The sequence below is a fragment of the Natrix helvetica genome (genome assembly GCF_964273705.1).
Source record: "Natrix helvetica genome assembly, chromosome: 4".
Classification (NCBI taxonomy): domain Eukaryota; kingdom Metazoa; phylum Chordata; class Lepidosauria; order Squamata; family Natricidae; genus Natrix; species Natrix helvetica.
The window spans coordinates 96,438,198-96,466,110 of record NC_138550.1 but is presented as its reverse complement, the minus strand read 5'-3'; the positions used below and the strand labels follow the sequence as shown (position 1 = coordinate 96,466,110).

General features: G+C 43.8%; 1 protein-coding gene across 1 annotated transcript in view; it reads right to left on the bottom strand.

Moving 5' to 3' along the window:
• The window catches only part of CDYL (chromodomain Y like), a 170,465-nt gene that overhangs the window by 63,725 nt on the left and 78,827 nt on the right, over positions 1-27,913 (bottom strand). The window contains exon 2 of the mRNA XM_081951161.1: positions 23,688-24,342. Within this exon, the coding sequence (XP_081807287.1) occupies positions 23,688-24,342 (655 nt within the window). The remainder of the gene's footprint in view (positions 1-23,687; positions 24,343-27,913) is intronic.

Genomic DNA, 27,913 nt, shown 5'->3' with positions numbered 1-27,913 from the left:
AAGGCTTGTTTGCTCTGATGGCCTCCCTGGCTGGCTTGCCAGCCTGTCTGGTACAGGCCCTGCTGGTGGAAGGACCAACCTGCTGCTCCTCAGGGGCCCCGTCTGCCATGATTAAATGTGGGGATGTAAGGCCTGAAAGGAAACTTTCCCCCACTCACTACCTAAAATAAAACAAATTGTGGATTATAAAACAGAGATAAAAATTAGAGTGGAAATATAAATATTAAGATGAAAAATGACCTGAAAAATTACCTATTACTGGATTTACAAAAGGTGGTGGCTAATCGCTAAATTTCTGCTCATTCTCAAACCCCCGAGGCAGAACACAGAATGGACTTGTGCTACAGGGTGGCTGATACTGGCAGAAAATTTTCACAACCCTAATAGTAAGATAAAAATTATAATGGAAAAGGCAGTTCTCCTTAAGATGTTCAGGTAGAAAGTGGATGGAGATTTTGTGGAGATGCTTTAACTTGGATGCTTACCATGACGTGCAGCATTTGACCCAAGAAAATAAATGGTTCTTCCATCTCGAGTTTAAAAAGTTGCAACTGATTTAGAAGATGCTAAAGGGGCTTGCCAAACAGGTCAGACAAATGAGAAGCTTGATCTTACATAGGTAATGGCATATCATGGGTTGGAGTTAGAAATTAGGAGAGACAGAAGCAATTATACCACTTGGATCTAATTCTAAAACAAGTTATTTTCACACATATTTGCAACAGGTTAAGATTTTATCAAAATGACAAAATCTGTGTTACAATATCACAATATATGTCCCACCTTTTAAGTCCTTGCATAAAACATCATGATGCAAATACAAATAGGGCAGAATTTGCCCTATCTTTTGTTCCCCTTGCTCTCCAACAGATGCCCTTCCCGCAGTTGCCCACAGTTATTCTCAGTCAGAGACAAATGAAGCAGAGTGAAGAGTAAGTCAAGCTATTAGGCAACATCAAACTATCTCATAACTTTTCATAATTCTGGCTAAAAGAAAGACAACCAGACTGGGCTATAGAAACTCTGTCAAGCAGTCAAAGTTCAAGGTACAAAACTACTTGGTTATACAGAATTTTAAGAAACAGGTATTGCTTCTAGCAATGTTAAAGGCTAGTTTGCACAATTCAGTTGATGTTCATGAAACCTAATCTCAAGTAATAATGATCAATAATGAGCATTAAGCTATTCTTAAGTATAACTTTCTTTTCAAAGGGCTCTCTCTTGTAATAGTGTGAGTTGGTGTCTCCCATCTTCTGATGATCAAACAAGTTGTGTTACCGTTCTAATATAGTGGGTAGCTATACCAGTATGCATGAATCAGAGTTCTGAGCAAAAGAGTTAAGCCTAATCATAATTGAGTCTGACTAATGTTTCTGCTAGGAGCTGAGTCATCTTGTGCTGATAAGTAGATGAGATAATTTGACTGTTCTTCCTCATCTGAAAATTCTTTTTTTACATAAGGCTATAACAGCAGATTCCTGTAAAAAAATTAAATTGGCTTTGGCAAAGCACATGTATGGTTGACCATCATTATTTATATTTCAATAGTTCCCATTCTCCATATAAGACAATATACTAACATTGGCTTTTATTATCTCAATATATTAATCTGAACAGTTGTTTGTTAGAATTGCCAAAGTCTATTACATTTTATCATGTCAGTAAATTTAACAATGCATTATTCTGTCAAAACTAGACAAATACCTGTTATACCATGGAGATGGTATATTCAGTTGAATTTGACTTTCTTTGGAACAATAAACTGTACTAATTTATGCATTGTTTTTGCAATTTAACTTCAAAAATCATTTGCTATGCAGCACAAGACCAACATTTTGAAATAAATCTAAAATGCTCTACAAAACACATAATTAGTTCATTATATCTACAATATTATTTGTGATACTGAAAACTAATTCTCTTCTAAGTAAAAAATAAGAAAAAACGGGCATTTTACACGAATGTCTACATTATTTAAAACTAATTGGTTGAGTACTACTGCTAATAATAATGAACTTGAATCTTGAGTAAGAATTAATATTTGAAATTTGATCACCATAGGTGTCAGCTCATATTTAAAGTTGAGCTTTATTTTCCATTCTATTGCTTGTTTTTCTTAGTGCTAAGCTATCCTACTGGGATTTCTTTTCACAGTATATTGAAGCTTTAACCATCATAAATAATGTTGTTTCATCTACAGATTCTTCTATTTCCCTGTTCACTACTTTTTCTGGGTCATTAATGTATGTAGTAGGTAGCTTAGGAATACAGTTACTTTCCTCCATTGAATTGCAATAACATAAATATGAAGCATACAAGCTCATTAATTTTATTGCAAAATTCAAAAAGTTAAGTATTCCCTAAATTCTGATTCTGATCTCATACAACCAATAGAAATTAATTTAAAAAAGCTTTGGCTACATGGAGGAGGATAGAAAATTAAGTGTCATTCATTATTTCCCTTAAAACAGAAGTTTAAAACAACTGTATTTTATAATCAAATTACTGTATTTTTCAGAGTATAAGACACACCTTTTTCCCTCAAAAAAGAGGCTGAAAATCTGGGTGCATCTTATACACTGAATACAGCAATTTTTTGCCTCCTGAAACCCCGCCACTTCACCAAAATGGCCGTGCATAGCTTGTAGGCGGCTTTCAGAGAACTCCTGGGGGCTGGGGAGGGCAGAAATGAGCAGAAATTGAGCCGCTTTTTGCTCAATTGCCCCCCCCCAAGGAGCACTCTATAAGCTTCCTAATGCCCTTTTTTGACAAAAAAACAGGGCATTTTTCCCTTGTTTTTGCCTCCCCCCCCGGGGAATACTCTACAAGCCTCTTAAGGGCTATCCATGCCTTTTGAAAAAAAAACTGGGCCTGTTTCCACGAAAAACACGCCATTTTTGGGAGGTTTGCAGAGTGCAAAAACTTTTTTTTTAATTTGCCTCTCCAAAATCTTGGTGCGTCTTATACTTCAGTGCGTCTTATACTCCGAAAAATATGGTATCTAATTGCTGAACATCTGGAATTAGAAATCTTTCTAGAATATTAATGACAATAAGCATAATAAAAATAGCCCAGAAGACAGAAGATTGAAGTTGGTTGGATACAATAGAGACTTGTAAGCATCAATCAAGATCTAAAACTGACTTGCACAGCAAAAATCCATAGACAGCTCACCAAAACAGATATGTGTGTGACAATAGCTTCACAAAATGGAGCCTACAGATTACTCTCTTTTTTGGTGCGACTTCGAGAAGCCTCCCAGTCACTCTTTGCCAGCTGCTTCCCGGCAGTGGAAGCTGGCTGGAGGCCACCAAAAACTATCCGAGGTCAGCTTGCTTTCCAGAGTCCAAACCATCTGGCATGGGAGGAGGGCAAGCAGCCCAAAGAAAGAGGCAGTGGTGGGGAGGAAGTGGTGCTAAGGCCGGGACTGCTGAAGGAGGGGAAATGGGGTGACACATGGGACTGGTGAAGGGAAAATAGGTGCCGAGCAGGTAGCGGCTCCGGGGCAAGACTGGAGATGGGGAATGGCACATTCCCCAACCTGGCTAAGGTGGGAGATGAGCAGGCAGCGGCTCCGGGACAAGGCCGGAGCCAGGGAAAGACTGTTGGTCTTACCTGAATGGTAGTTCTGTGCACTGCAGGAGACTCCCTGAATGGGTTATAACTTCTGCCTATTAGCCCAGAGACTAAGTTTGAATTGTTTGGACATCCCTCCTTGGCTTGACTGGAGTCAATTTCTTAATGAAGGCGTAGATAAAAGAATATTGTGTTGAACTCTTCAGTATCCGATGTGGATAATGGACCTGGTCCCCTAGGGAGGGAATGGAGTCTCCCGCAGTGCAAGGAGAACTACCATTCAGATAAGACCAATAGTCTTTATCATGTCCGCTGCTTGGAGACTCCATGCATGGGATATACCCAGGCATAGATATTCAACAGGCTGGTCCAGGGTCCCTTCCGTAGAGAGAACCCTCTGAAGTACGCATCATCAAAATGCTGCCTCAGCCGAGGCAAGAGTCCAGTCTATAATGTTTAATGAATGGCAATGGTGAGGCCCAGGTAGCAGCCCTGCAAATTTCTTCTACCAACATTTGTGTAGCTCAGGCAGCAGTGGTGGCAGTGCTGCGAGTTGAATGAGCAGTTATGTAGCGTGGTGCTGCCCTAGAGTGTTGCTGATAAGCCATGGCTATGCAAGCCTTCAACCATCTACCAATCATGGACAGCGACACGCTCTTGCCCATTGTGGAAGGCTGAAAAAAGACAAACAATGTCTCTGATTGTCGGAAGGAAGCCGTCCTCTTCATGTATCAGACTGCTCATCTGACGTTCAGCTTATGCCATTTCTTTTCTGTCGGGTGAACAGGGTCAGGGCAAAAATCCAGTAGGATAACCTCTTGGGGTCTGTGAAACCACATGTTCACCTTAGGAATGAAGGTCGGGTCAGGTCAGAGAATTATTCTGTCCAATCGTATGATGCACAAATCTTCCCATACTAATAACACCGCCAATTCCGAAATTCTCCTGACCAATGTTATGGCCATGAGAAAGGTTACTCGATGGTCAGGAGCTTGAGACTTGACGACTTTAATGGCTCAAACAATGGCAGGGTGAGAACCTGTAAAACAAGGGAGAGATCCCATGAAGGATACTTATGCACAACTGGAGGGCGAAAGTTAGCTGCTCCCTTAAGAAAACTCTGCACCTGGGAATACTGCAAGAGGGAACCGAGGCCATCGCCGGAGAGGATGGTAAACAGGGTGGCCACCTGCCTCTGGAGTGTAGTGGGGGATAAGCCCTGAGTGAATCCTTCTTGCAAGAAGTCCAGGACGTGATGAACTGATGCCATAGGTGGGTAGATGTATGTTGTGGTGCACCACTTGCTGAATACAGCCTATGACACGATTTGTGGAAGCGTGTCTGAAGGTTTGAATGGTTGTAATAACATCCCCGGAGAGGTGGAACTGCTTCAGGAGGTTCCTCTCAAGTGTCAAGCAGTTAGCTGGAGCCATTGAGGATCTGGGTGCTCCAGCAACCAGGGCGTACTGTGACAGAGACCCCGAAGACAGGCAATGCTCCACTCGACGCAGGAGAGGCCACATGTCCCTTGATAGATCCGGAATTATTAGGAAGTCACTAGATAACAAGGATCAGGACCCGCACTAGTATCTAAAGCAAACACCGCCAATCAGACAATAAAGGTCACATTGATCCGTCCTAGTGGCAGGGTGCTTGACAGTGAAGGAACACGCTGTCACTATACATGTCTGAAGTACAAAGCGTGCTCCAAAATGGCAGCTGATGTTCAAAAGGGCCACCACTGTCAAATCTACCAGTCTGTGCTTTAAAATGGTGGAAGCCAAGAGGACAGAAAGAGCAAACGGTGGGAAGCAAGGCCTGACAGTTCGGAGATTGAAGGTAAGCCGCTATGGCTGCCCAATGTCTAGTGGCATGGAGGGAAAACTGCCTCGATCACTGGCAAGCTAACGGTGCGGGTGATGCAAAACCGATATTCCCCCTTGTGCTCAGGCGCTGTCGCACGGTTTAAAATGGTTTTTGGCCAAGCCTTACTGTGGGGCAGCCGCCCAGCTGTTTGGTGGTCGCTATGAAGCTCCGCTGAAATTGCTGCTGTTTCTTATTGATATAAATGTTCTCCTTGCCTGTTGGAGACTTCAAGCTTGGATTGTTTGAAAAATTCTGCCTAAAAACCTGGAGAGAAGTAAGGATGTGACTCTTTGGGCTAGACTGAGTTAAGAAACTGACTCCAATCAAGCCAAGGAGGCATGTCCAAACAATTCAAACTCAGTCTCTGGGCTAATAGACAGAAGTTAAAACCCATGCATGGAGTCTCCAAGCAGCGCACAGGAGAATGGCAGATGGTCGAGGTGGGATGGCAAGCGGGTGGCAGCTCCAGGGTAAGACTGGAGCAGGAGAACACATTCCCCGACCTGGCTGAGGTGGACAGCGGCTCCGGGGCCTCAGGGAATGGTGCGACCCTGGGACCCTGACCCAAGGCAAAGGGCAAGCAGGTGAAGATGCTTACTTACCTTTGGTAAGCTGAGTAGAGTGAATGAGCCACAGAGGTGACTGGCAAGGTGAGTAGCTGGGGCGCGTGGTGAAGCGAAGACAACTTATATAGGGCTGGGATGGACGGGGCAAGCGTTGAGCAGGGCGAGTGACGACCGGGTGAGTGAGCGGCAACTGGGCAGGGGGCATGGTCAGCCAGAAGTCACTACCGGTTCTGTGACCCAGGCCAAATATCCCCTACCAGTTTGCCCAAACTGGTGCGAACTGTCTGAATACCACCTCTGGTCTGGTCTGAATATAGCAGCTGTCCAGCAAATTTTAAAAAATCAGAAGTAAAGAAGAAAATGCAGTTTTCAGGGAAACTCTTTAGCCCAACTATAAAACTACAATGCAATAAGCTCAAGAGCATGCTCATATTTTCCCTTGATTGTATCTTCTATCTTCTTTCATGTAGACCTGTTTTACAATAAAGCATTTACCACAGTTTTCTTCAGTTTTCCCAAACTCTTGTAATTCAGAACTTTTTACCAAACAAGTACTCGTTTTATTTAAGCTAGGAAATCATGACTTTTAAACAGTAAGACTGCATTACGTTTATACTTCAGATGTTGCAAATAAAAAAGAGCAGTGATAATATAGCAGTAGGCAAAACTGCACTTGCCCTTACAAACAAGATGACCTATTTACTATGGAGAATGAATGGCTACAAACAGGAAAATCGCATATATCAGCAGAGACCATGGGAGTTCTATTTTTTGCTACGTTGCTTACCTCCCTGATCATCCTCAATTTATAATAGGTCGCTTAAAAACTGTTAAAAGTTATGGATTTTACAATTGTCCCCTCCCCAGTCACGTGTCTGCATTTTGGTTACTTGGCAACCAGCCTGCATTTACAACCAGTTGCAGTGTTCCATCTTCATGATGTACAATGTTTTTTGTTGGTTTCTTGTGTATTTTTGCCAGTAAAAAATGCCCATCCAAAAGAATCGAGTAAATTAATGACCACCTGAATAGTTTAAGGACCATGTGATTTGCTTTACAATCATGATGACTTGTTTTGTGACCACTATAAAAAGAGGTGTAAAATCAAGCTCAGTCATGTGGTATCTTTACTTACAGCTATGACTTATGACTGAAATTCCTGGCTCCATTGTAGCTGTAAATAGAAAAACTACCTGTACACATTTCAGCTATTTTTAAAAGATTCAACATAAGGCGGTGTATGGTAATATCCAAGCTTTACAAATGTAAGTGAGAAAGCAAATGCAAAAAAATTAAATCTCATATTGCGGTACTAAAGAAAAAACTTTTTCAACATGCCAATATGGTATGATCTTTAACTAGAATCACAAGAAGAAACTAAAAAAATACCTTTTTTAATCCAAAGATACTTATATCTCATGTTTACAAAATTTTTAGGAAACTATCATAGGATGTGATCCTTCTTTGGTTAAGAACAACTTACAAAGGTATAATGGTTCATCTACCAGCTTCCTTTATAATTTAGAAATTTTTAAAGAAACACTATTGTCTATTTGTGTACAATATACCTTCATTTTGAGAAAAAAAGTATTTTCTCTAGGAACACATTTACAAGGAGAGAATATTATACTTTTGATTTTTTTACAGGAAAAAAAATATTTATGAAGGCCAGTAGTTTTGTCTTCATGCTAATACAAATTTATGAAATATGCTTTTGCATATATTGTCTATTTTTCATGTGAAATATAAAAATAAGAGATTCAGGTCAGTTATGGTTTTATGATGACCATTTTTGACAGCATACTAGCTGCAAACACCCATATTTATTAGAGCAAACCTATTTTGCATTTTGGGTGATTATTCTGATATACTAGGATAGCTAACCTTTTCAGCACCGAATGTCAAAACGGAGTGTGTGTGAAAAGCAGATGATCTTCCGGTTTCTGGTGTACGCATATGCACCAGCCACCTGCTCTCTGGTACACATACTCCAGCTCCCCCTGGCCTTTCAGGTGTCCTCATGCTTCATTGCCCCCAATTGGGGTGGTGGGACAACAACTCACCTTTGGCCATTCCAGTGTCTCCACAGGTCCGCCTGTCACTGGTGGCTCTCTGCAGCACTCAACCGCGGGTCACAGTTCAGAGAGCCGGCGAGAGTAACCGTGACTACAGTTGCAAGTCTTTATGGCTGGGGGGCATTGATGGGCTTGAAGCTGGTGCAGGGTCGTTGGACTGCCACAGATTTGCACCGCAATATAAACTATCTAGAACTCAAAGTGGCCCGTCTAGCCTTACACTACTTCCAGCCGGACTTGCAACACAAGTACATGCTACTTCTCACCGACAACATTGCCACGAAGGCACATGTGAACAGACAAGGTAGGACTCATTCGAAGGCTCTGTGGACAGAAGCACACAGACTCATATCATGGGCGGGAGTCACATGTGGCATTGATCATAGCAGACCACATCTCCGGGATTGCCAATCACCAGGCAGATTGGCTCAGTCGAGCCAGTGGACCACAGGGAGTGGCAGCTCCACCCAGACCTATTTCACCGCATCTGCTGCCAATTCAGGATGCCAGTGATCGACCTGCAAACCTGATTCAACTGTCCACGTCCCCACCTTGGAGAATCTCCAGGGAGGAGATCTGTCTGTGCCAGGGGGTCTTGATACAACCAGAGCCCCAGTGGCTCAAACTGACCGCTTGGCACTTGAACAGGGCATTCTAAGCAGGGCAAACGTTTCTGCTAAGGTCATCTCCACCTTGGAGGCATCCAGGCGACCATCGACCACTAGGATATACAATGCCACGTGGTCGGTGTTCGTCAGGTGGTGCGAGTCGGCGTCCATTGCTCCATCTGATGCCTCGATACCACAGGTCAGACAGATTTTTGTTTCTCTACCACCTATCTTACTAAACGTTATGATGGGCCGGCTTCTTCATTGTTCAGCCACTAATTTTCTTTGGAATCAGAAACTGTGAGGTGAGAGGCACTTATACAAAGCTGTTTATGATTTTTGCCTATAAGAATCCCAGTATACAAAGGAAATATGACAGAAGAGGCATTAGAGAATCATCACAATAAGCAACAATCATACGGTTTTATATGCTTTCAATAATTCTTCTTAGGGAAACTGCTAGACTAGAATGATATAGTTGGCTTTCAAAACAGAGGATGGGATAATAATTACATATTTCTAGTGATATTATAAAAGATTTCAAAAGCATCACTGAACAAATAGTTTAAAAGCAGTAAAAAGCTGTTATATTTCAGAGCTAGTGAAATATTAGATGGCAGATGTTGTCAGTTTTTAACAATCCCCTAGTTTTACATGCTAACTGTTCCTGTTCATGCTAGCATTTTTTTAAATCAGAACCTTTAATTAAAACTTTAAAAAAATTATTGTTGCATCTGAATATGTAAAACTGTTACAATTAGATTAACAAAGTTCACAAAATTTGTGAGCTTATATAGACAAGGTTTAAAATACAATTCAATTTTAAGTTCTGAAACTTGTAAGCATTACAATTAATACAGGTAGTCCTCCACTTATGATCACAATTGGGCCCGAAATCTCAGTCATGAGCGAAGCACTTATTAAATCAGACACTACATTACCGCTTCACAATCCTGTCTCATTTGTGGAGGAGAAAATGCTAGTGAACATCAGTATTCTGAAAGGTTTTCACTAGAGTTTTTGTCAGATTCCAGGTCCATTCCTCCAGCATGCAGGAGGATTTTCTCTTCCTGCACAGGAAGTGGGGGGGGGGGAGTAACCTCTTGGTGTATCCAATGTTCCCTTCCCTTGCAACTTTGCCTGCCAGTTTCCCAATTGACTTTTTCCAATGAAGATTGCAATACAATACAATACAATAGTAGAGTTGGAAGGGACCTTGGAGGTCTTCTAGTCCAACCCCCTGCCTAGGCAGGAAACCCTATACCATTTCAGACAAATAGCTATCCAACATCTTCTTAAAGACTTCCAGTGTTGGGGCATTCACAACTTTTGGAGGCAAGCTGTTCCACTGATTAATTGTTCTAACTGTCAGGAAGTTTCTCCTCAGTTCTAAGTTGCTTCTCTCCTTGATTAGTTTCCACCCATTGCTTCTTGTTCTACCCTCAGGTGCTTTGGAGAATAGTTTGACTCCCTCTTCTTTGTGGCAACCCCTGAGATATTGGAACAATGCTATCATGTCTCCCCTAGTCCTTCTTTCTCTTAAGCTAAACATACCCAGTTCCTGCAACCGTTCTTCATATGTTTTAGTCTCCAGTCCCCTAATCATCTTTGTTGCTCTTCTCTGCACTCTTTCTAGAGTCTCCACATCTTTTTTACATCATGGCGACCAGAACTGAATGCAGTATTCCAAGTGTGTCCTTACCAAGGCATTATAAAGTGGTATTAACACTTCACGTGATCTTGATTCTATCCCTCTGTTGATGCAGCCTAGGACTGTGTTGGCTTTTTTGGCAGCTGCTGCATACTGCTGGCTCATATTTAAATGGCTGTCCACTAGGACTCCAAGATCCCTTTCACAGTTACTACTACTGAGCAAGGTATCACCTATACTGTACCTGTGCATTCCATTTTTGTTGCCTAAATGTAGAACCTTACTCTTTTCACCATTGAATTTCATTTTATTAGATAGTGCCCAATGTTCAAGTTTGTCAAGATCCTTCTGTATCTTAAGCCTATCTTCTGGAGTGTTGGCTATTCCTGCCAGCTTGGTGTCATCTGCAAATTTGATGAGTTCCCCATTTATTCCCTCATCCAAATCATTGATGAAGATGTTGAAGAGTACTGGGCCTAAAACAGAGACTTGGGGTACTCCACTGCATACTTCCCTCCATGTAGATGCAGTTCCATTGAGAACTACACGTTGAGTGCGGTTGGTCAGCCAGTTACGAATCCATCTGGTGGTGATGCTGTCTAACCCACATTCTTCTACTTTATCTAGTAGTAGGTTATGGTCTACCTTATCAAAAGCCTTACTGAAGTCCAAGTAAACTATATCGATGGCATTCCTCTGGTCCACTAATTTTGTCACATTATCAAAGAATGCAATAAGATTAGTCTGGCATGATCTGTTTTTGACAAATCCATGTTGGCTTTTGGCTATTACTTTGTTTGCTTCTAGGTGTTCGCAAATTCGTTGCTTGATTATTTTTTCCAGAATCTTTCCTGGTATTGACGTCAGGCTGATAGGTCTGTAGTTTCCTGGATCTATTTTTTTCCCTTTTTTGAAGATGGGAACCACATCAGCCCTTTTCCAGTCCTCTGGTAGTTCCCCGGTGTTCCAGGATCTCTGAAAGATATAATTCAGTGGTTCTGAGATCTCGTCTGCTAGTTCCTTCAGAACCCTGGGGTGTAATCCATCCGGTCCTGGTGATTTGAACTCGTCTAGGGTACACAGGTGCTCACTTACCATTTTCTTCCCTATTTCAATTTGTGTTCCTAATCTGATTTTTGTGGTGCTGCTTTTGATAGGTTGGACTGTTTTATCCCTTTGTGTAAAGACAGATGCAAAACATGAGTTAAATAGTTCTGCTTTCTCCCTGCTGCTTGTCACCTTCTTGCCACTTTCTCCTAGCAATGGACCAATTGTTTCCTTAACTTTTTTCTTGTTTTTAACATGTTGGAAGAAGCTTTTTTGTTAATTTTTACTTTTGTGGCAAGCCTTTCTTCATTGTGAGCCTTAGCTTTCCTCACTTCATCTTTACAGGCTCGGGCTATTTGCTGATATTCTGCCTTAGTTATGTCCCCCTCCTTCCACTTTTTATACTTACCTTTTTTGTCTTTCAGTTTGTCAGATAGTTCTTTATGCAGCCATGCTGGTTTCTTTTGGGAGCTGTTATTTTTCTTCTTCATTGGTATTGTGCTAGACTGGGCTTTTGTAATCTCATTTTTCAAAATTTCCCAAGCTTCTTGAGTTGTTTTCCCCTTGAGGATTCTCATCCATGGAATTTTTCCCAAGCTCTCTCTAAGTTTATTGAAATTAGCTTTCTTAAAGTCCAAAACTCTAGTTTGACTTTGTTCTACTACTTGTGTTTGCATAATGTTGAATTCCAATATTGCATGGTCACTTGCCCCCAGGGTTCCTATGGCTTCAACACCTTCTATCATTTCCTCTCTGTTAGTGAGAATTAAGTCCAATATGGCTGATCCCCTTGTTCCCTTCTCTACTTTTTGGAAAACAAAGTTGTCTGCTAGGTTTGTTAGGAACCTGTTGGATCTTCCACTTGGTGCAGAGTTTGTTTCCCAGTTGATGTCAGGGTAGTTAAAATCTCTCATTACTATTGTGGTGTGCTTCCTACATACTTTAGTTAGCTGACTAGCAAAAAGTTCATCTACTTCCTCTGCTTGGTTGGGTGGCCTGTAGTATAGACCTATGGCAATGTCATTTCCCCCACAACCTTTAATATTGACCCAAAATGGTGATCACTTGATCACAAGGCACTTGGCAATCAGTCGTAAATGCAAACAGGTTGCCAAGTACCCCCAAAGCAGTTATATGACTGGGAGAGCCAGCATAACATTTTATCACAGCAGGAAGTGCTTCATGAGACTGTTGTGACTGCAAATGACTGGACTACCTGTAATGTGCTACATGAGCCACAAAATATATATATTTCCAATTATAACTGATGTATAAACTGACATAGGCAAGCCATTGTGACTTCATTCACATATCAAGCCAAATCATACGCTAAAGAATAGTAATAGCAATAGCTCTTGGACTTACAGTATATACTGCTTCACTGTGTTTTATTTTCTTCTCTAAGCCATTTACAGTGTCAATATATTGCCCCCAACAATCTCTAGGTCCTCATTTTACTGACCTCAGAAGGATGGAAGGCTGAGTCAACCTTGAGCTGGTGAAATTCGATCTGCTCGCAATCGGCAGTCAGCAGAATTAGCCCGCAATACTGTATTCTAGCCACTGCACCACCATGACTCTTAACTATAGTTTAGTTTTAGTATAATGTCTAAACTGACAAGCTAAAGAAGCAGTTATTCTTTTTCTAGAAGCCTTTGCACCTAGAAATTAGCACCTTAAAATGTTGCAAAACACAGCTGACATGCAGCTGTTAACTAGGACTTCTTTATATTTGGAAGTTAAACTGAACCGAACCCATCTGAGCCTTAAATCTTCATTTGCAATGTGTTATTAGAGAAGTGATTTAAAATTAAATATTTCAGTGCAAAAGTTAAAAAGTGCACATCAGTTACTGAATCAGAAAGCAGTAGACAATTAACAAATACAGACATATGTCTAAAATAACAGCAATTAGCATTTGAAGAATCTTGGCGTCTCTGTATGTTGGACTTATTCTCATTAGTCCCAGACATATGACTAATTTAAATATATACTGGAGTTGTACTCTAAAATAACTGGAGAGCACAAGGTTTTTTTATCTGGCTTGCGCTAACTTAAAAAAATGTATATAGCAGGGATGGCGAACCTTTTTCGCCTAGGGTGCGAAAAGTACACACTTGCATGCTCACCCTCATAATTTAATGCTGCCTCCTGCTGCGTACCCCCTGCACATGCATGTGTGTCCCCACCCTCCGCTGTCCCGCACATGTGTGCATGCTTTCCTGGAGACTGGGGAGGGCGAAAACAGCCTCCCCTGCTCCCACAGAGGCCCTCCGGATGCTGAAAACAGCCCATTTCCAACTTCCAGTGGCCCTGGTAGGTCCGTTTTTCGCTTTCCCCAGGCTCCAGAGGCTTTCTAGGAACCTGGGGTGGGTGAAAAATGGCCCAACACGCAAACTGGAAGTTCGGGAATGGACTTCCAGATTGCCCGTTGGGCTGTTTCTCTCTCTCCAGAGGCTTCAGGAGGCTTCCCCGAAGCCTCCCGAGGGTGAAAAATGGCCGAAAATCAAGGCTGAAAAGGAACGTTGGTCCTATCTGAACGTTCTTCTCAGCGTGGTGCAGGAGGGTTCAGGAGTGGGTTGTTCAATCCTTATTTGCCCAAGAGACTGAGTCAGAATTTAAGCAACACCTCCAGCTTCCTCTGCTGATATCCAATTCCGACGAGGCGCAGCTCCAACTACAGAAACGAAAGAAGAACAGCCCTGCCCACAGCATTAGTAGTCCACGGGGACCCGAACCTATCTAACCAAAAAACAATAACTAGCGTGGGACCTGGACCATCCTGCACCACGCTGAGAAGAATGTTCAGGTAGGACCAACGCTCCTTCTCCAGCTGATGGCACAGGGGGGTCCAGGAGTGGGACATACCAAAGCGGCAGTCCCTAGGGCAGGAACTCACTGGTTCGTGGTACCCGAGGGTGCATGTACTCTTTGCAGCACCCTATGCCCAAATGATCCCACCGCAGATGTGAACGCATCCAATCTATAGTGCTTAATGAAAGGTGAGGGGGAAATCCAAGTTGCAGCTCTACAAACATCCCCGATCGGAGCCTGAGTGTTCCAGTTGAATGAGCTGTTATCCCCTGGGGCACCGGCTTGCCCTTCGCCTCATAAACTCTGGCAATAAAAGCTCGCAACCAGTGTCCAATAGTAGAAGAGGACACCCGTGAACCCATGGCAGAAGGCTGGAAGGAGAGAAACAATGCCTCTGTTTTTCTGTGGAACGCCATTCTCTGTATGTAAATATGGAAGGCCCTTCGCACGTCCAGCTTGTGCCAGGATTTCTCCTGTCTATGAGAGAGGTTGGGACAGAAGTCGGGCAAAATTAACTCCTGAGCCCTATGAATGTAGGAGTTTAGCTTTGGGATAAAGGCGGGATCAAGCCTCAGAACCACTGTGTTAGGCTGGAAAATACAAAGGTCCTCCCTGACAGAGAGGGCACCTAACTCTGAAATCCTCCTAGCCGATGTGATGGTGACCAGGAAAACCACCTTTAATGTCAGGAACTGCAAGGACTCAGTCTTCAGCAGTTCAAAAGGAGGATCCACTAGGGCCAGGAGGACCATGGACAAATCCCAAGAGGGGAACCTGTAAACTACCGGGGGCCGAAGATTTGCCACCCCCCGTAGAAACCTCTTCACCACCAGATGACGTCTGGGGCTCTCCCGGCCATCCAAGACCAGGACAGTCGACAGGGCTGAGACTTGTCTCTGAAGTGTGTTATGGGCTAACCCCCTGTCGAGCCATCCTGAAGGAAGTCCAGGATATTCGGGAGCGAGGGACGTTTGGGGTCCACATGTGCCTTACGGCACCAAGTACAAAAGGTGGACCACATGGCATTATAAAGCCTGGTCGTGGCTGGGCGTCTGGATGTCACGATGGTTCATATCATCCGTGAGGAGAACCTTGCCTCTCTCGGGATCTCCCTCTCAAAATACCAGGCGGTCAACTGGAGCCATTGTGGCTCCGAATGGACCCAGACCCCCTGGTATAGGGATATCTTCTCCTGCGGGATTCTCCAGGGTTTGGCAGTGGATAGATCTAACAGGTCTGTGAACCAAGGCCTGCGTGGCCAGTATGGAGCGACCATGAATACCTCCGCCCCTTCCTTCACTATCTTTCCCACCATCCCTGGAATCAGTGGGAGGGGGGACGCATAAAGCAGACCCGGGGGCCACCTGCTGCATAGGGCACTGCTCCACTCCGCTCCCAGAGTCAGGAACCATATGAAAAACCTGGGGAGCTGGGCATTTTCTGGAGACGCAAAGAGGTCTACCATTGGCTGTCCGAATCTCCTGCAGATCTCCTTGAACAGTTCTGGTTCCAGCTGCCACTCCGTCTGGTCCACCGTGGCCCCGCTGAGCCAGTCCACCTGGTGGTTGGCATCTCCGGATATGTGTTCTGCCTTTATGGACAACAGGTGCCTCTTCGCCCAGAGGGCTCTGGAGTGAGTCCCCCCTTGCCTGTTTACAGGCACCTTCATGGCCACGTTGTCCGTCAAGAGTAGGACATGCCTTTGCTCTACAAGGGCCTGAAAGTGTCAAAGGGCTAGATGAGCCGCATGTAGCTCCAGCCAGTTTATGTTATGTGTAAGGTCTCGAGGGGATCACCGACTCTGGGCCAGCTGTGTCTCCAACAATGCCCCCCAGTCCTAAAGGCTCGCATCTGTGATCAGGGTAAGTCTCTCCAGCTCCCTGAACCTACACCCTCTGGCTAATGCTGGCAAAGTCCACCACCTCAGAGAGAGCCTCATGTGGGGGGGGGGTACTAGAACCTGGAAGGACGAGGCGCTGCGCTTGCTCCTTCGGTACGGGAGCAAGAACCACTGGAGGGTTCTAGCACGGAGCCTCGCCCTTGGAACAAGATCTATGCATGAAATCATCTTCCCCAACAACTGGGATAAGGTAACTATGGGAACACGCCGTTATCTCTGCACCTGGCTGACCAGTTTACCAGGCTAGCCTTATGATCCTGGGACATACTGGAGGAGGAATCTATGATTGCTCCCAAATGCAACAGTCTGGTAGATGGTCGCATGTGGCTCTTCTGGACATTTACTGAGAACCCATACTTCTGCAGAGTCTCCACTGTTAGGTTTAGGTCTTGAAGGGACCTCTCCGGCGACTCCGCCTGGAGGAAGGTATCATCTAAATAACAATGAAGCCTGATGGGAACTGTTCTGAGATGGGCAGCCAGGGCTGGCAGGACCTTTGTAAAAGGTCGAAGGGAAGAGCTCTATACTAGTAGTGTTCACCAGCATAGGAAAACCTCCTGTGCTCAGAGAGGATAGCTACATGAAGGTAAGCCTCCGTCAAGCCAATGGACGTGAGGTAGTCGCCCTCCCTGATGCCTTCCAGGATGGAACGAAGGGATGCCATCTTGAACCGTTTGTAAACTAAGTAACGGTTCAACCATTTAAGGTCAAGGATCGCCCTCCAACCCCCAGAGGACTTTGGAACTACAAAGAGATTGGAATAAAAACCCCTGCCCTGGTCCTCCTGAGGAACCACATCCAGAGCCTGGATCTCCACCAGGTGGTCAATCGCCTGGCGCATGAGCTATCTCTTAAGCGCGCACTTGGGGGATGTAAACGTATGAAAACAATTCAGAGGGAAGGATAGGAATTCCAGTCGCAGGCCAAACTTCACCGTGTTAAGGACCCAGAGATCCGAAGTAATACTCTCCCATCGGTCGGCAAATAACGCCAACCAACCACCAATGGGAGCCGTCCAAACCCACTAATTTATTCCGGCGGAAGGGGCGTCTGCCCCCTGAAAGGGCCGCCTACCCTGGGGTTGGAAACGTGACCTGTCCCTGTAAGATGACCTATCCTGCCCCCTGTCCTGACGTGGCTGAAAATTCCTAGGCTTATAATGATAGTCTGTATCAGTACCCCTATAGGGTGCCCTACATGTATATGGTGTGTACCTGTGTTCCTGCTTCTTAGTCGTGGCAGGCAAAAACTTGCGTTTGTTCTTATCTTCAATGAGGATTCGGTCCAGAACCTTACCAAACAGCTTTTTTCCCGCATACGGGCCTGTCGCGAGCTTCCACTTCACTTTGGCCTCCGCCTGCCAGTTTCGAAGCCCCACCACCTGCCTAGCTGAAACATACGAAGAGCGAGCCCTGGAGGCAAACTTAGCAGCGTTCAAGGTAGCATCTGCCGAAAACTGAGTCGCAGCCATGATCTTGCTGATGTCTTGAAGCAGCCTCACATCGTGCGCCGGAACATGCTCCTGCATTTGTTCAAGCCACATCAGTGTGGCACGATTGAAGAAAGACGTGGAGGAAGCGGCAATGCAGGGTAACTTCCCTGGCCCGCTCACGAGCCAGTAATCAGAAGCAATTTAAGCAGAGCCACAATGGACTCCGATGGCCGGCCCAGCCGGAGCTTGCCTGCGAGGAACCTGGACCTCCAGCAGGGTCTAGCCCATATAATTAGCTACTGTAGCACAAGCAGGTGGAAGAAAGAACTTGTAAGCCAAGTTCAGATACCTTCCATCCAGTAGCGACATCGATTTAATTAAAAGAAAAAAAATTCAAACTATTCTAGGAAAGAGCTGTATCACGTAAGAATTTTTTTTTTTATTAACACAAGGCTTTTCGGCTAATCGCTGAGGCAATCTCCTCAGAACGTGTCTTCCTCAGAATCACCATGTCTAACAATTTCGCACCATCTGCACCAGGTTTAGAGTCCTGGGAGGTGTACATTGACCGTTTTGAATGTTTCCCCGAGGCAAATAATCTGGCTAACTTGCCTAGTGTGGGAAAGAGAGCTCAATTCCTGAATGCTTGTGGGCGCGAGATGTTCGGAACAGCCAGAGCTTTGGCCGCCCTGCAACCAGTCCAGTCCCTATCATGGGAGACCCTGCAGAACCATTACGCCCCAGCTCCATCTCGCATAGCCAGGCAATATACTTTTCAACAAAGGCTACAGAAAGAGGGGGAGTCAGTGAACCAGTTGGCTGCCCTCAGGGCTGCAGCATTGCACTGCAATTTTCCTAATCTAGATGACTCCCTACTTCAGCAATTTATTACAACAGCTAACGCAACTCCATAACCAACAAGCTTGGACAGTTCCCGCTTGACAGCAATTTATATGCAGGCTGTCCCACAGTTAGCGAATCACTGCGCTACTTCAGCAATTTGTGTGCGGGGTGACTGATTCAAGGCTGTGTCGCCGTTTGTTAGCGCCGTTACATGAGGCTTGTGCCTCTGAGATGTCCGAGTCCTCTGCTGAGATTGAAAGGGGTCAAGCTGCAGCGCCACCTGCGTTACCATCTACTAAGACTGTGCCTATTCATCACGGGGAGGTGGACGAACATTCTTCGTCCGACACCGATGAGGCTGGTGTTGACCACCTCAAAACAGCAGGCGGCGGAGCAGGGCGCTCACGAATGAAATTACGTCAGAGCCACTGTGCTGGTTGTGGCGGGAACCATGCCCATGCCTGGTATCGTTTCACATCAGCTATTTGCCACAAGTGTGGGAAAAAAGGACATTTGGCTAAGGTGTGCAGCGCACCATCTCCTCCTCAAGGTCAACCAGCTGACCATTCAACTTATCGTAAGCCAAAGTCACGGTCTTACCACACCTCGGAGGACTGTTTTGCAATTTTTTGTGAACAGTGGTAGGTTGTTCTGCTGAACAGCCAGACCAACGCGACATCAGGAAATAAAATTTATCTCAGCGTCCAACTTGAGGGCAAGCCCTGTCGCATGGAGGTGGACCCCGGCTCTTCAAAGTCTATTTTATCCTGGTCTACTATCGTTTGCTGCCTTCCCTATCAAAGAAGCGCCTGTCACCTTGCTTTATTAAGTTGCAGGACTATCAGGGCAACTATATTCCAGTAGTAGGCAGTGGCTGGTTCCAAGTGGTCACTCCGAGTTTTGAGGGCAGGCTTCCCCTCATCATCATCCAGGGCAACCTCCCCAGTCTACTGGGTCTGGACTGGTTCGAGGGGTGTTAGAGCCCATGGATTACTCCAAATGGGAGACCCCCCCCATTGTGATTCCTTTGAAATCCGATGCGTCCATTAGATTGTGTGGGGATTTTAAATGCACAATAAACAGGAGTCTCCAATCCAACCCCTACCCTGTCACTGTAGTACAGGAACTGTTTCCTACGTTGGGGCGGGGCTCCATTTTTGCCAAACTGGACCTTGCTCAGGCTATCAGCAGCTTCCTGTGGATGCTGCTGCTGCTGAAGCGCAGACTATCGTCATCCACAGGGGAGCTTTTAAATGCCGGTAGCCCCAGGCATATTCCAGAGCCTCATGGAGCAATTGCTCCATGGCATCTCGGGAGTTGATCCGTACTTCGACGATGTGCTTATTTCTGCCAGAAACAGCACTGAACTCATGGCGAGGTTGCGTGCCGTTTTGTCGAAGTTCCAGGACGTGGGGTTAAAGCTTAAGCCTTCTAAGTGTCTGATAGGGGTAACCGAAGTGGAATTTTTGGGATATCTGATTGATGCCAAGGGCATCCATCCTACCAGCTGAAAGATAGCAGCCATTAAGCAGGCTTCTGAACCAACCAATAAGGCCCAATTGCAAGCTTTCCTTGGCCTCCGAAATTTCTACTCCGTGTTTTTGTCCCATAAAGCCTTTGTAGCGGAGCCTTTGCATTGGCTCCTCGATAGCAGTGCCACTTGGAGGTGGAGTTGTAGGGAGGCAACCGCTTTTGTGGCTGTAAAGGAGCTTTTAATATCCAATGTCGTCCTTGTCCAGTATTGCGACCACCTTCCCGACGCTCCCATGTGACATGCCACCATTTGGAGGGGTGCTGTCCTGAGCCACAAGTTCCCAAATGGGTCTGAGGCGCCTCTGGCGTACTTTTCAAGGACTTTGTCCCTTCCGGAATGAAATTATAGTCAATTAGACAAGGAGGCATTAGCAGCGGTTCCACAACTACCTTTACCGGCATTTCTTTGAGTTAGTGACAGACCATAAGCCTTTATTGGGTTTATTGGCAGGCGATAGACAAACTCCTTCGATCTTATTGCCCCGCACGTCCCGTTGGGCCGTATTCCTCACTGCGTACAATTATAAGCTAATCTATCAGCCTGGGAAACAGATGGGGCATGAGGATGACCTAAGCCGTTGCTCCCTGCCAGTGACCGAGGCTGATCTGGATCCTGACCCTATGGTTTTACTGATAGAGGGCCTCCCGGTTCCCTTAACGGCCACAGATGTTGCCACCCATTCGGCTAGGGATGCTACTCTAGCTCAGGTTTTGGATTGGGTAAGGAGGGGTTGGCTGCAGACGCAGTTTACCTCGCAGTTCCTGCCGTTCAAGCACAGGCAGCATGAATTGTCGGTACAAGGAGGGTGCCTACTGTGGGGCCATAGGGTGATTGTTCCTCCTCAACTTCGGGAACCTATCCTCTACTATCTGCATGAGGGGCACCCAGGAATAGTCAAGATGAAGGTCCTGGGCAGGAGCTACATTTGGTGGCCTGGTCTGGATCAGGATATTGTATATTGGGTAGCTAGTTGTCAGGAATGTCAGCAGTCCAGGCCAGCTTCCCCCGCGGTACACCCTAGGAAGTGGGAGGACCCCAAGACTCCCTGGGCTAGGATCCATTTGTATTTTGCAGGGCCTTTCCACAGACAGATGTTCCTGGTAGTGGCTGATACATATTCAAAGTGGGTGGAAGTCGTCCTAATGCCATCGACCACTACCGAGGCGCTAATTAGGGCATTGCGAAAGATGTTCGCAACTCATGGGTGCCAGGACGTATTGGTATCCGATAACGGGGCCCAGATGACGTCTGCATCTTTTCAGATGTTCTTAGCGGGACACGGCATTCACGTCTTGGTGGCCCATTACCATCCCTCGAGCAATGGCATGGCAGAGCGAACGGTGCGATCTGTTAAAGAGTCTCTAGCTAGGCTAGGACCAGGGGACTGGCAGGCCTAAATTGACAGATACCTGTAGTACAGCACACAGCCTCATATCCCCTAACTAACCGCAGCCCTGCAGCGATGTTAATGGGCCACCGCCTCTGGACTAACCTTGATCGACTTCACCCCAGCTATTGCAATGACAAACCTATCGCCAACAATGACCACACCAGGGGTTTTGAAATGGGGGATCTGGTTTTCGCGCGGAACTATGGGGGTGAACCAAGATGGTTACTGGGGCGCATTCTGCAGTTAACAGGTCCCTGCTCTTACAGGATTGGCCTATGTGATGGGCGCATTTGGTGCCACCACATTGATCAGCTGCGACCGCGGATAGCCTTGACGCAGATGCCAGCTGATCTCTTCCCAGTTGGTCCTATAGACCCCCCGTTTGTTCCGGACACCTCCACAGAAACGCCGTGTTGCCTGACCAGGCAGTCTACCATGCCGGCGCCAGACTTACCTGGGCAATCAGGGTTGCATGCAAAGTTGCCAGGCAGAGTGTTAGCGCAGTTGCAGGCAGTTCCCCTGGAGAAGTCTCCTCCTCCTCCTCCTGCGTCAGTTCCAGCCGAGCCAAGAAGATTGGACCGCACGCGCAGGCGGCCTGCATATTTGCAGATTATGCATGCGCCAGACTGGTGGAGAGGGGTGTTATGTCTTAGCATCAGAGACATGGCTCTGTCTTCGAGGCTCGCCATTGGTCGAGGCGCACGTGTGGCAAGAGCGGGAAAGTTACTGCGCAGTGATTCGCTAACTGTGGGACAGCCTGCATATAAATTGCTGACAAGCGGGAACTGTCCAAGCTTGTTGGTTATGGAGTTGCGTTAGCTGTTGTAATAAAGCCTTGTTATCCTGCCTTGCCTCAGTTATTGTCTCCTCACAAACTTAATATCAAAAATGGCTGAAAAAAGCCTCGTAAAGGAACCGAAAAAAGTTTCAAAAACATGCCCCAAAGCCCTTTTTTAAGGGCTTAAAACAAGCCAAAAAAGTCTCGAAAATGGGTAGAAAAAAGGCTGGAAAAGGGCTGAGAAAAGGCTTCCAAATAAGGGCCAAAAATGAGGTGCACAAAGGCCAAATCTCCCCCTTTTTTGTTTTCTCTTCTAAATTTAGGTACGGTAGTAAATTAGAAAACAACTAATTTAAAACAAGATACTATCCACTTCATTTAGAAGTGAGTTTTAGTCTCCTCATTTGGGCTTAATAATAAATAAACATATGAAGCTAACTTTAACTTCCATTCAGGCTCTCATGAGAAAGCTAGGGCTAAGCAGAATGATGGAGGAGCAAAGTAGTACAGTTCTAGAAACAGTCTAAAAAACAAGATCAAATGCTCTGTAACACATAGAAACCTCCCGTATAAACTAGGGCCTTCATATACAATTCCAGTTCTTAACATCTATACCAAGGTATATAAAACTTGTGCCGTCACATTGCCATCACATGATGTATCATGATGTTTTCCCTTTGGTGGAGCTGGGGTGGGCACGGCCTACACGAGATACATCCACCCTGCAGGCCGCCAGTTTGACACTCCTGAGCTATACTATAATATTTCAAATGCTTTATATAAGACAGAAAAAATAAATAAATCAGTGCGTTCACCAGAATTATAAAATATAGGTAAGAGAATAGAGGGAATATCTGATAATGAATTATAATAAATTCATAACATATTTTGTGCAGATGTCCACATCCAATGTCAGATAATTTTACTCCCTTCTTTTCCTGTGAAACTTCTCATATTCCCTCGAAGATTATGTTCTACCTAGAAGACTGTAACTGAATATACAGAATATGTCATAGAGAAACAGCAATATACCAACAATTCACAAAGTAAATAAATACACTTGTCCAAAAATGAAAACGGCAGAATATACTGGTTCTCTATCAACATCAATGAACTTTACCATTTATTTCTAAAATCCATCAAACAAATAACAATTAATGGTTGGTAAATTCAAGACCCTGATAAAACCTGTCTTTAAAAAAATCAATCACAATATACTTCTCAGAAAAGTGTAAACTAACAAAATTTTGTTGTGTGTTTTATTGTAAGATTGGCTCCCACTCTATCTTTTGCAAGGGCCTGAAGATGTGATTTTGCCAATGGGGACTCCAGTGATAAGGAGCCCATCTGGAAATAGTGGGTTATCGGTTTTTCTACTGCAATTTTATCCTTGTAATCTGCCCTGAGTCAATGAGGGTGATCTGCGTGACCACATAAATTTTCTTAATAAATAAATAAAAATTGAGAACATTCAAGGTAAAAAAGATACATATTGCATATTTGTTCCTGGAACAAGTTGTACAATGAGACAATTTCTGAAACATTAAAAAGTTACTCGTAAATATCTACAAAATTTGCTGGAAAACCTATCCATCCATACATCTTACCTTTTCCATTTATTGTTAATGCAGATGCAATGGTAGCTGTTACTGGCACTGGCAATTGTGGCACTAATGAATGTATTCTTGGCCTGCTCCCCATTCTAGCACGTTCTTCTCCAGGACCTAATAAAGCTCCAACTGGTTTTTCTGCTGTCACTTCTGGGGCTACAGAATCTTCATGATCCTGCTCAATGCGATCCAGCTTATCAGGACTTTCATTCTGAAAGCCATCTACTGCTGTCCGACTCTTTATAGGACTTTTGGGCACAAGAATTTTTATACCTGATTTTGAAAGGTCCATGTTTTTTCTACCAGAGAGAGGAGTGTTGTTTTTCCGAAACTTCTGAGCAGCAAACAGTTGATTTTTTGATTCATGGTCTTTTCCAATAACTAAGGACTTGGACGTTTTTGAAAAAGAACTATTAGTAGATCGAGAAATTTGTTTTCTTGCATTATTTGGAGATGTCCTGTTTGTCCTTGTTAATGTGCTTTCTTTTTGTTTTTCATTGTGATGTCTGTTAAATTCATGTATATATTCTTCACAATTCACAAGGTGCTGTTCAGGTTCCCATGTGTCATCTTCACTCTCATAGCCTTTCCATCGCACTAAATATTCCGTTTTTCCTTTCTTGTTTTTTCTTTTATCAACAATTTTCTCTACCTGTTGAAAGAATTAGAGATGGCAATGAAGATGTACTTGTGAATGTTTAAACATGAATGTACAATGAGGCAATTTGAAATACAGAATCTAGAAACAATTATATTTTGTTTCAATTGTACTAATTAATTTTGGCAATCGGTGTAAATAATTGTATACTCTTTATTAGTAAGCTCAAGCAAACTTAAATGTTGACAAATGCATGAAAGTATGCAATAAATTATATGATGATGACTAAAAAGAACAATCGTACTAATATCATACACATTTTTAATGTTGTATGCTGCCTGGAGTCATAATGTATGGGGCGGTCATATAAATTTATTTAACGTATAAATAATAAATATTTGACATTCTGTGATGGGAAGAAGTCTGCACCTTCAGTTATATATCAAGTATTAATATGTTTATTACCATCAAGAATTACTAGAATGCCTTACTCTCAGTGACATAACCCTAAGCTTATACAAAGAGAAAACAAGATTATAATCATTGGTGAACATATATCTTTGGATGTTGGGCAACTCATGAATTTATTATCTTATCTTTATCTTTAAATGATGGAGGAGGGGAAATAGCTGTTTAATGGGCAAATAAAGGATGCAAAATGTTTTAAAATTCATTATTAATGTCACCTTTCAATATTACTACCAACTCATTCAAGACATAAAACATAAGATAAAATAAACTTCTTAATGTGACAGAAATGTAAACCATAGTAGTGTATAGTGGAAATCAGTTCTTGGTAAATTTTTCATCTTTAATCATAAGCAATTATAGATAGATATAACTTGATATATTAATGTTATTCACATATTAATCATATTGGAAATAACCAAAATAATACATCACATTTCCTCTTGATGTCCTATTTGAATTCTCAGTATAATGTCTCCCTCTCCTTATGCTTACCATATGCATAAGGTTTACAAAATACTTGGCTTTCTATTTTTCTAAAGTAGAACTCTGTTAATATTTCTGCAATATACCACTCAAAAATGAAACTAATATCTATAAAGTGGCTACAAAGAGAAGATGACAATAAAAAAACACTAAAATCTGGGATGCCTTAAAATCGGATGGCACTACAGGCGCTCCCTCCCCATTTTTACATGCTTTTCTCGCCCTCCCCAGGGTCCAGAGGCTTTTGTAGGAGCCTGGGGAGGGCGAAAACAGCCTCCCCCGCCCCCCCAAACGCACTCCAGAAGCGTCAGGGAAGCCTCCGGACAGTCCCTGAAGCCTTCGGAGCGCTCAAAATGATCCTCCAAGTAAACCAGAAGTGACTTCCGGTTTGCTTGGAGGGTCGTTTTGAGCGCTCCGAACCCTCCGAGCAAACCGGAAGTCACTTCTGGTTTGCTCGGAGGATCATTTTGAGCACTCAGAAGGCTTCAGGAGCTGTCTGGAGGCTTCCCTGATGCCTCCGGAGTGCGTCCGGGGGGGCGGGGGAGGCTGTTTTCACCCTCCCCGGGCTCCTATAAAGCCTCTGGAGCCTGCGGAGGGTGAAAAATGGCTTTTAAAAAGGGTGAACTCAGCTGACAGGGTAGCACCTCGCGTGCCCTGACAAATGGCTCCGTGTGCCACCTGTGGCACGCATGCCATAGGTTCGCCATCACTGCTCTAGGTTTACCAGATTATACAATTTTACTAAGTAGCAGGAATTGTATAGTTATAATACATGAGTATTTCATACAAGAGCATATTGTTGCTACATAATGTCCACCTATTTTTTCATCATTTGAGGATCTACATCTTGCAAAAAATCATATTCAGTGTTATTCCTCCCAAATCAGAAATATCAGAAATCAGAAATATTGACTCATGGAATGCATATAGGATTCCTTTGTACAAGTTCAGCATTCCTACATTGTGTAAGTTTTTCAGTGTATTATATAAATCACTTCTATCAAAATATAAATTTATCCTACAAATCCATTGAAATGAATCTGCTGAGATAAGCATAAATGTATCATATTTTCCAAAGCACCTGAGGGTAGAACAAGCAGCAATGGATGGAAACTAATCAAGGAGAAAAGCAACTTAGAACTGAGGAGAAATTTCCTGACAGTTAGAACAATTAATCAGTGGAACAACTTGCCTCCAGAAGTTGTGAATGCCCCAACACTGGAAGTCTTTAAGATGTTGGATAGCCATTTGTCTGAAATGGTATAGGGTTTCCTGCCTAGGCAGCGGGTTGGACTAGAAGACCTCCAAAATCCCTTCCAACTTTGCTGTTGTATAATTTGCATATATGCAAACAATTTACAAAATTTGGTTTGATTAGTTTATTCTTCTAAAGGAATGATAAATTTAAAACCTAAAATCCAACAATAGCAGTTATTTCATTTACTGGTGAAATGTTTTAACAAATTTGGTAACTTGATGAGAAACAAATTAGATAGATAGATAGATAGATAGATAGATAGATAGATAGATAGATAGATAGATAGATAGATAGATAGATAGACAGACAGACAGACCGACCGTCCAACCGAGTCAGAAATGTAATTGAATAGATGAAAACCTGCCTTTATACACATTACTGCTAAACTATTTTCATTTTAAGTAGCTGATATCTCATTCTATATATGTATACCAAATATGTTTTCATAAGATGTGTGTGTTCTGACCCCTGTTCTTTAGCTGTTCCCTTCGTCTGACAACTCTGTGCAGGCGCACACTGGGAACAGGCTCCAACTGTTTGTCTGCCTCACTGATGTCTGACTCTGAAGGCAGTTAAGTGGCATAATGCTCAGGCCCCCTCTCTGCCTCCGACACAGAGCCCTCATCAGAGCTTTCCCCAGACTCCAGGACCGGCCCATATTCCTCCCCAACTTCCTCACTGTCCGAATTTGCTGCCAGCTCTGTTGACCATTGGGGGGGCCACAACATCTCCAACGTTTTTCGGTATAAATTATAAAAAAGAACCACCTCTCTCTAAGTTTAAATAAATAATTTCTCTTTGAAAGAGATGGGTGGTTCAGAAATATGAAAAATATATAAATAAATAACCAATTAAATAAATACCTAAATACATTAAAATATTAACCAATATTTTTAAAAACCGTATTTATATAATATTAAAGATAAAGCTTCCCCTTGCACATATGTGCTAGTCGTTCCTGACTCTAGGGAGCGATGCTCATCTCCATTTCCAGCTGAAGAGCCAGCGCTGTCTGAAGACATTTTCCGTGATAATGTGGTCAACATGACTAAACGGTGAAGACGCACAGAACACTATTACCTTCCCACCAAAGGTGGTTCCTATTTTTCTACTTGCATTTTTACATGGTTTCGAACTGCTATGTTGGCAGAAGCTGGGACAAGTAACGGGAGCTCACTCCCTTACGCGGCGCTAGGGATTTGAAACACTGAACTGCTGATCTTTCTGATCGGCAAGCACAGCGTCTTAGACAATGAACCACCGTGTCCCTCATATAATATTAGTTTAACTTTAATATAACATATAAACACTTACTACTGTAAATCAATATATTTAAGCAATCCACAATATTTTTCTAGTCAAATAAAATCTAATCCCCAAATATCATACTATTTATCCTGAGAAAATAAAAAA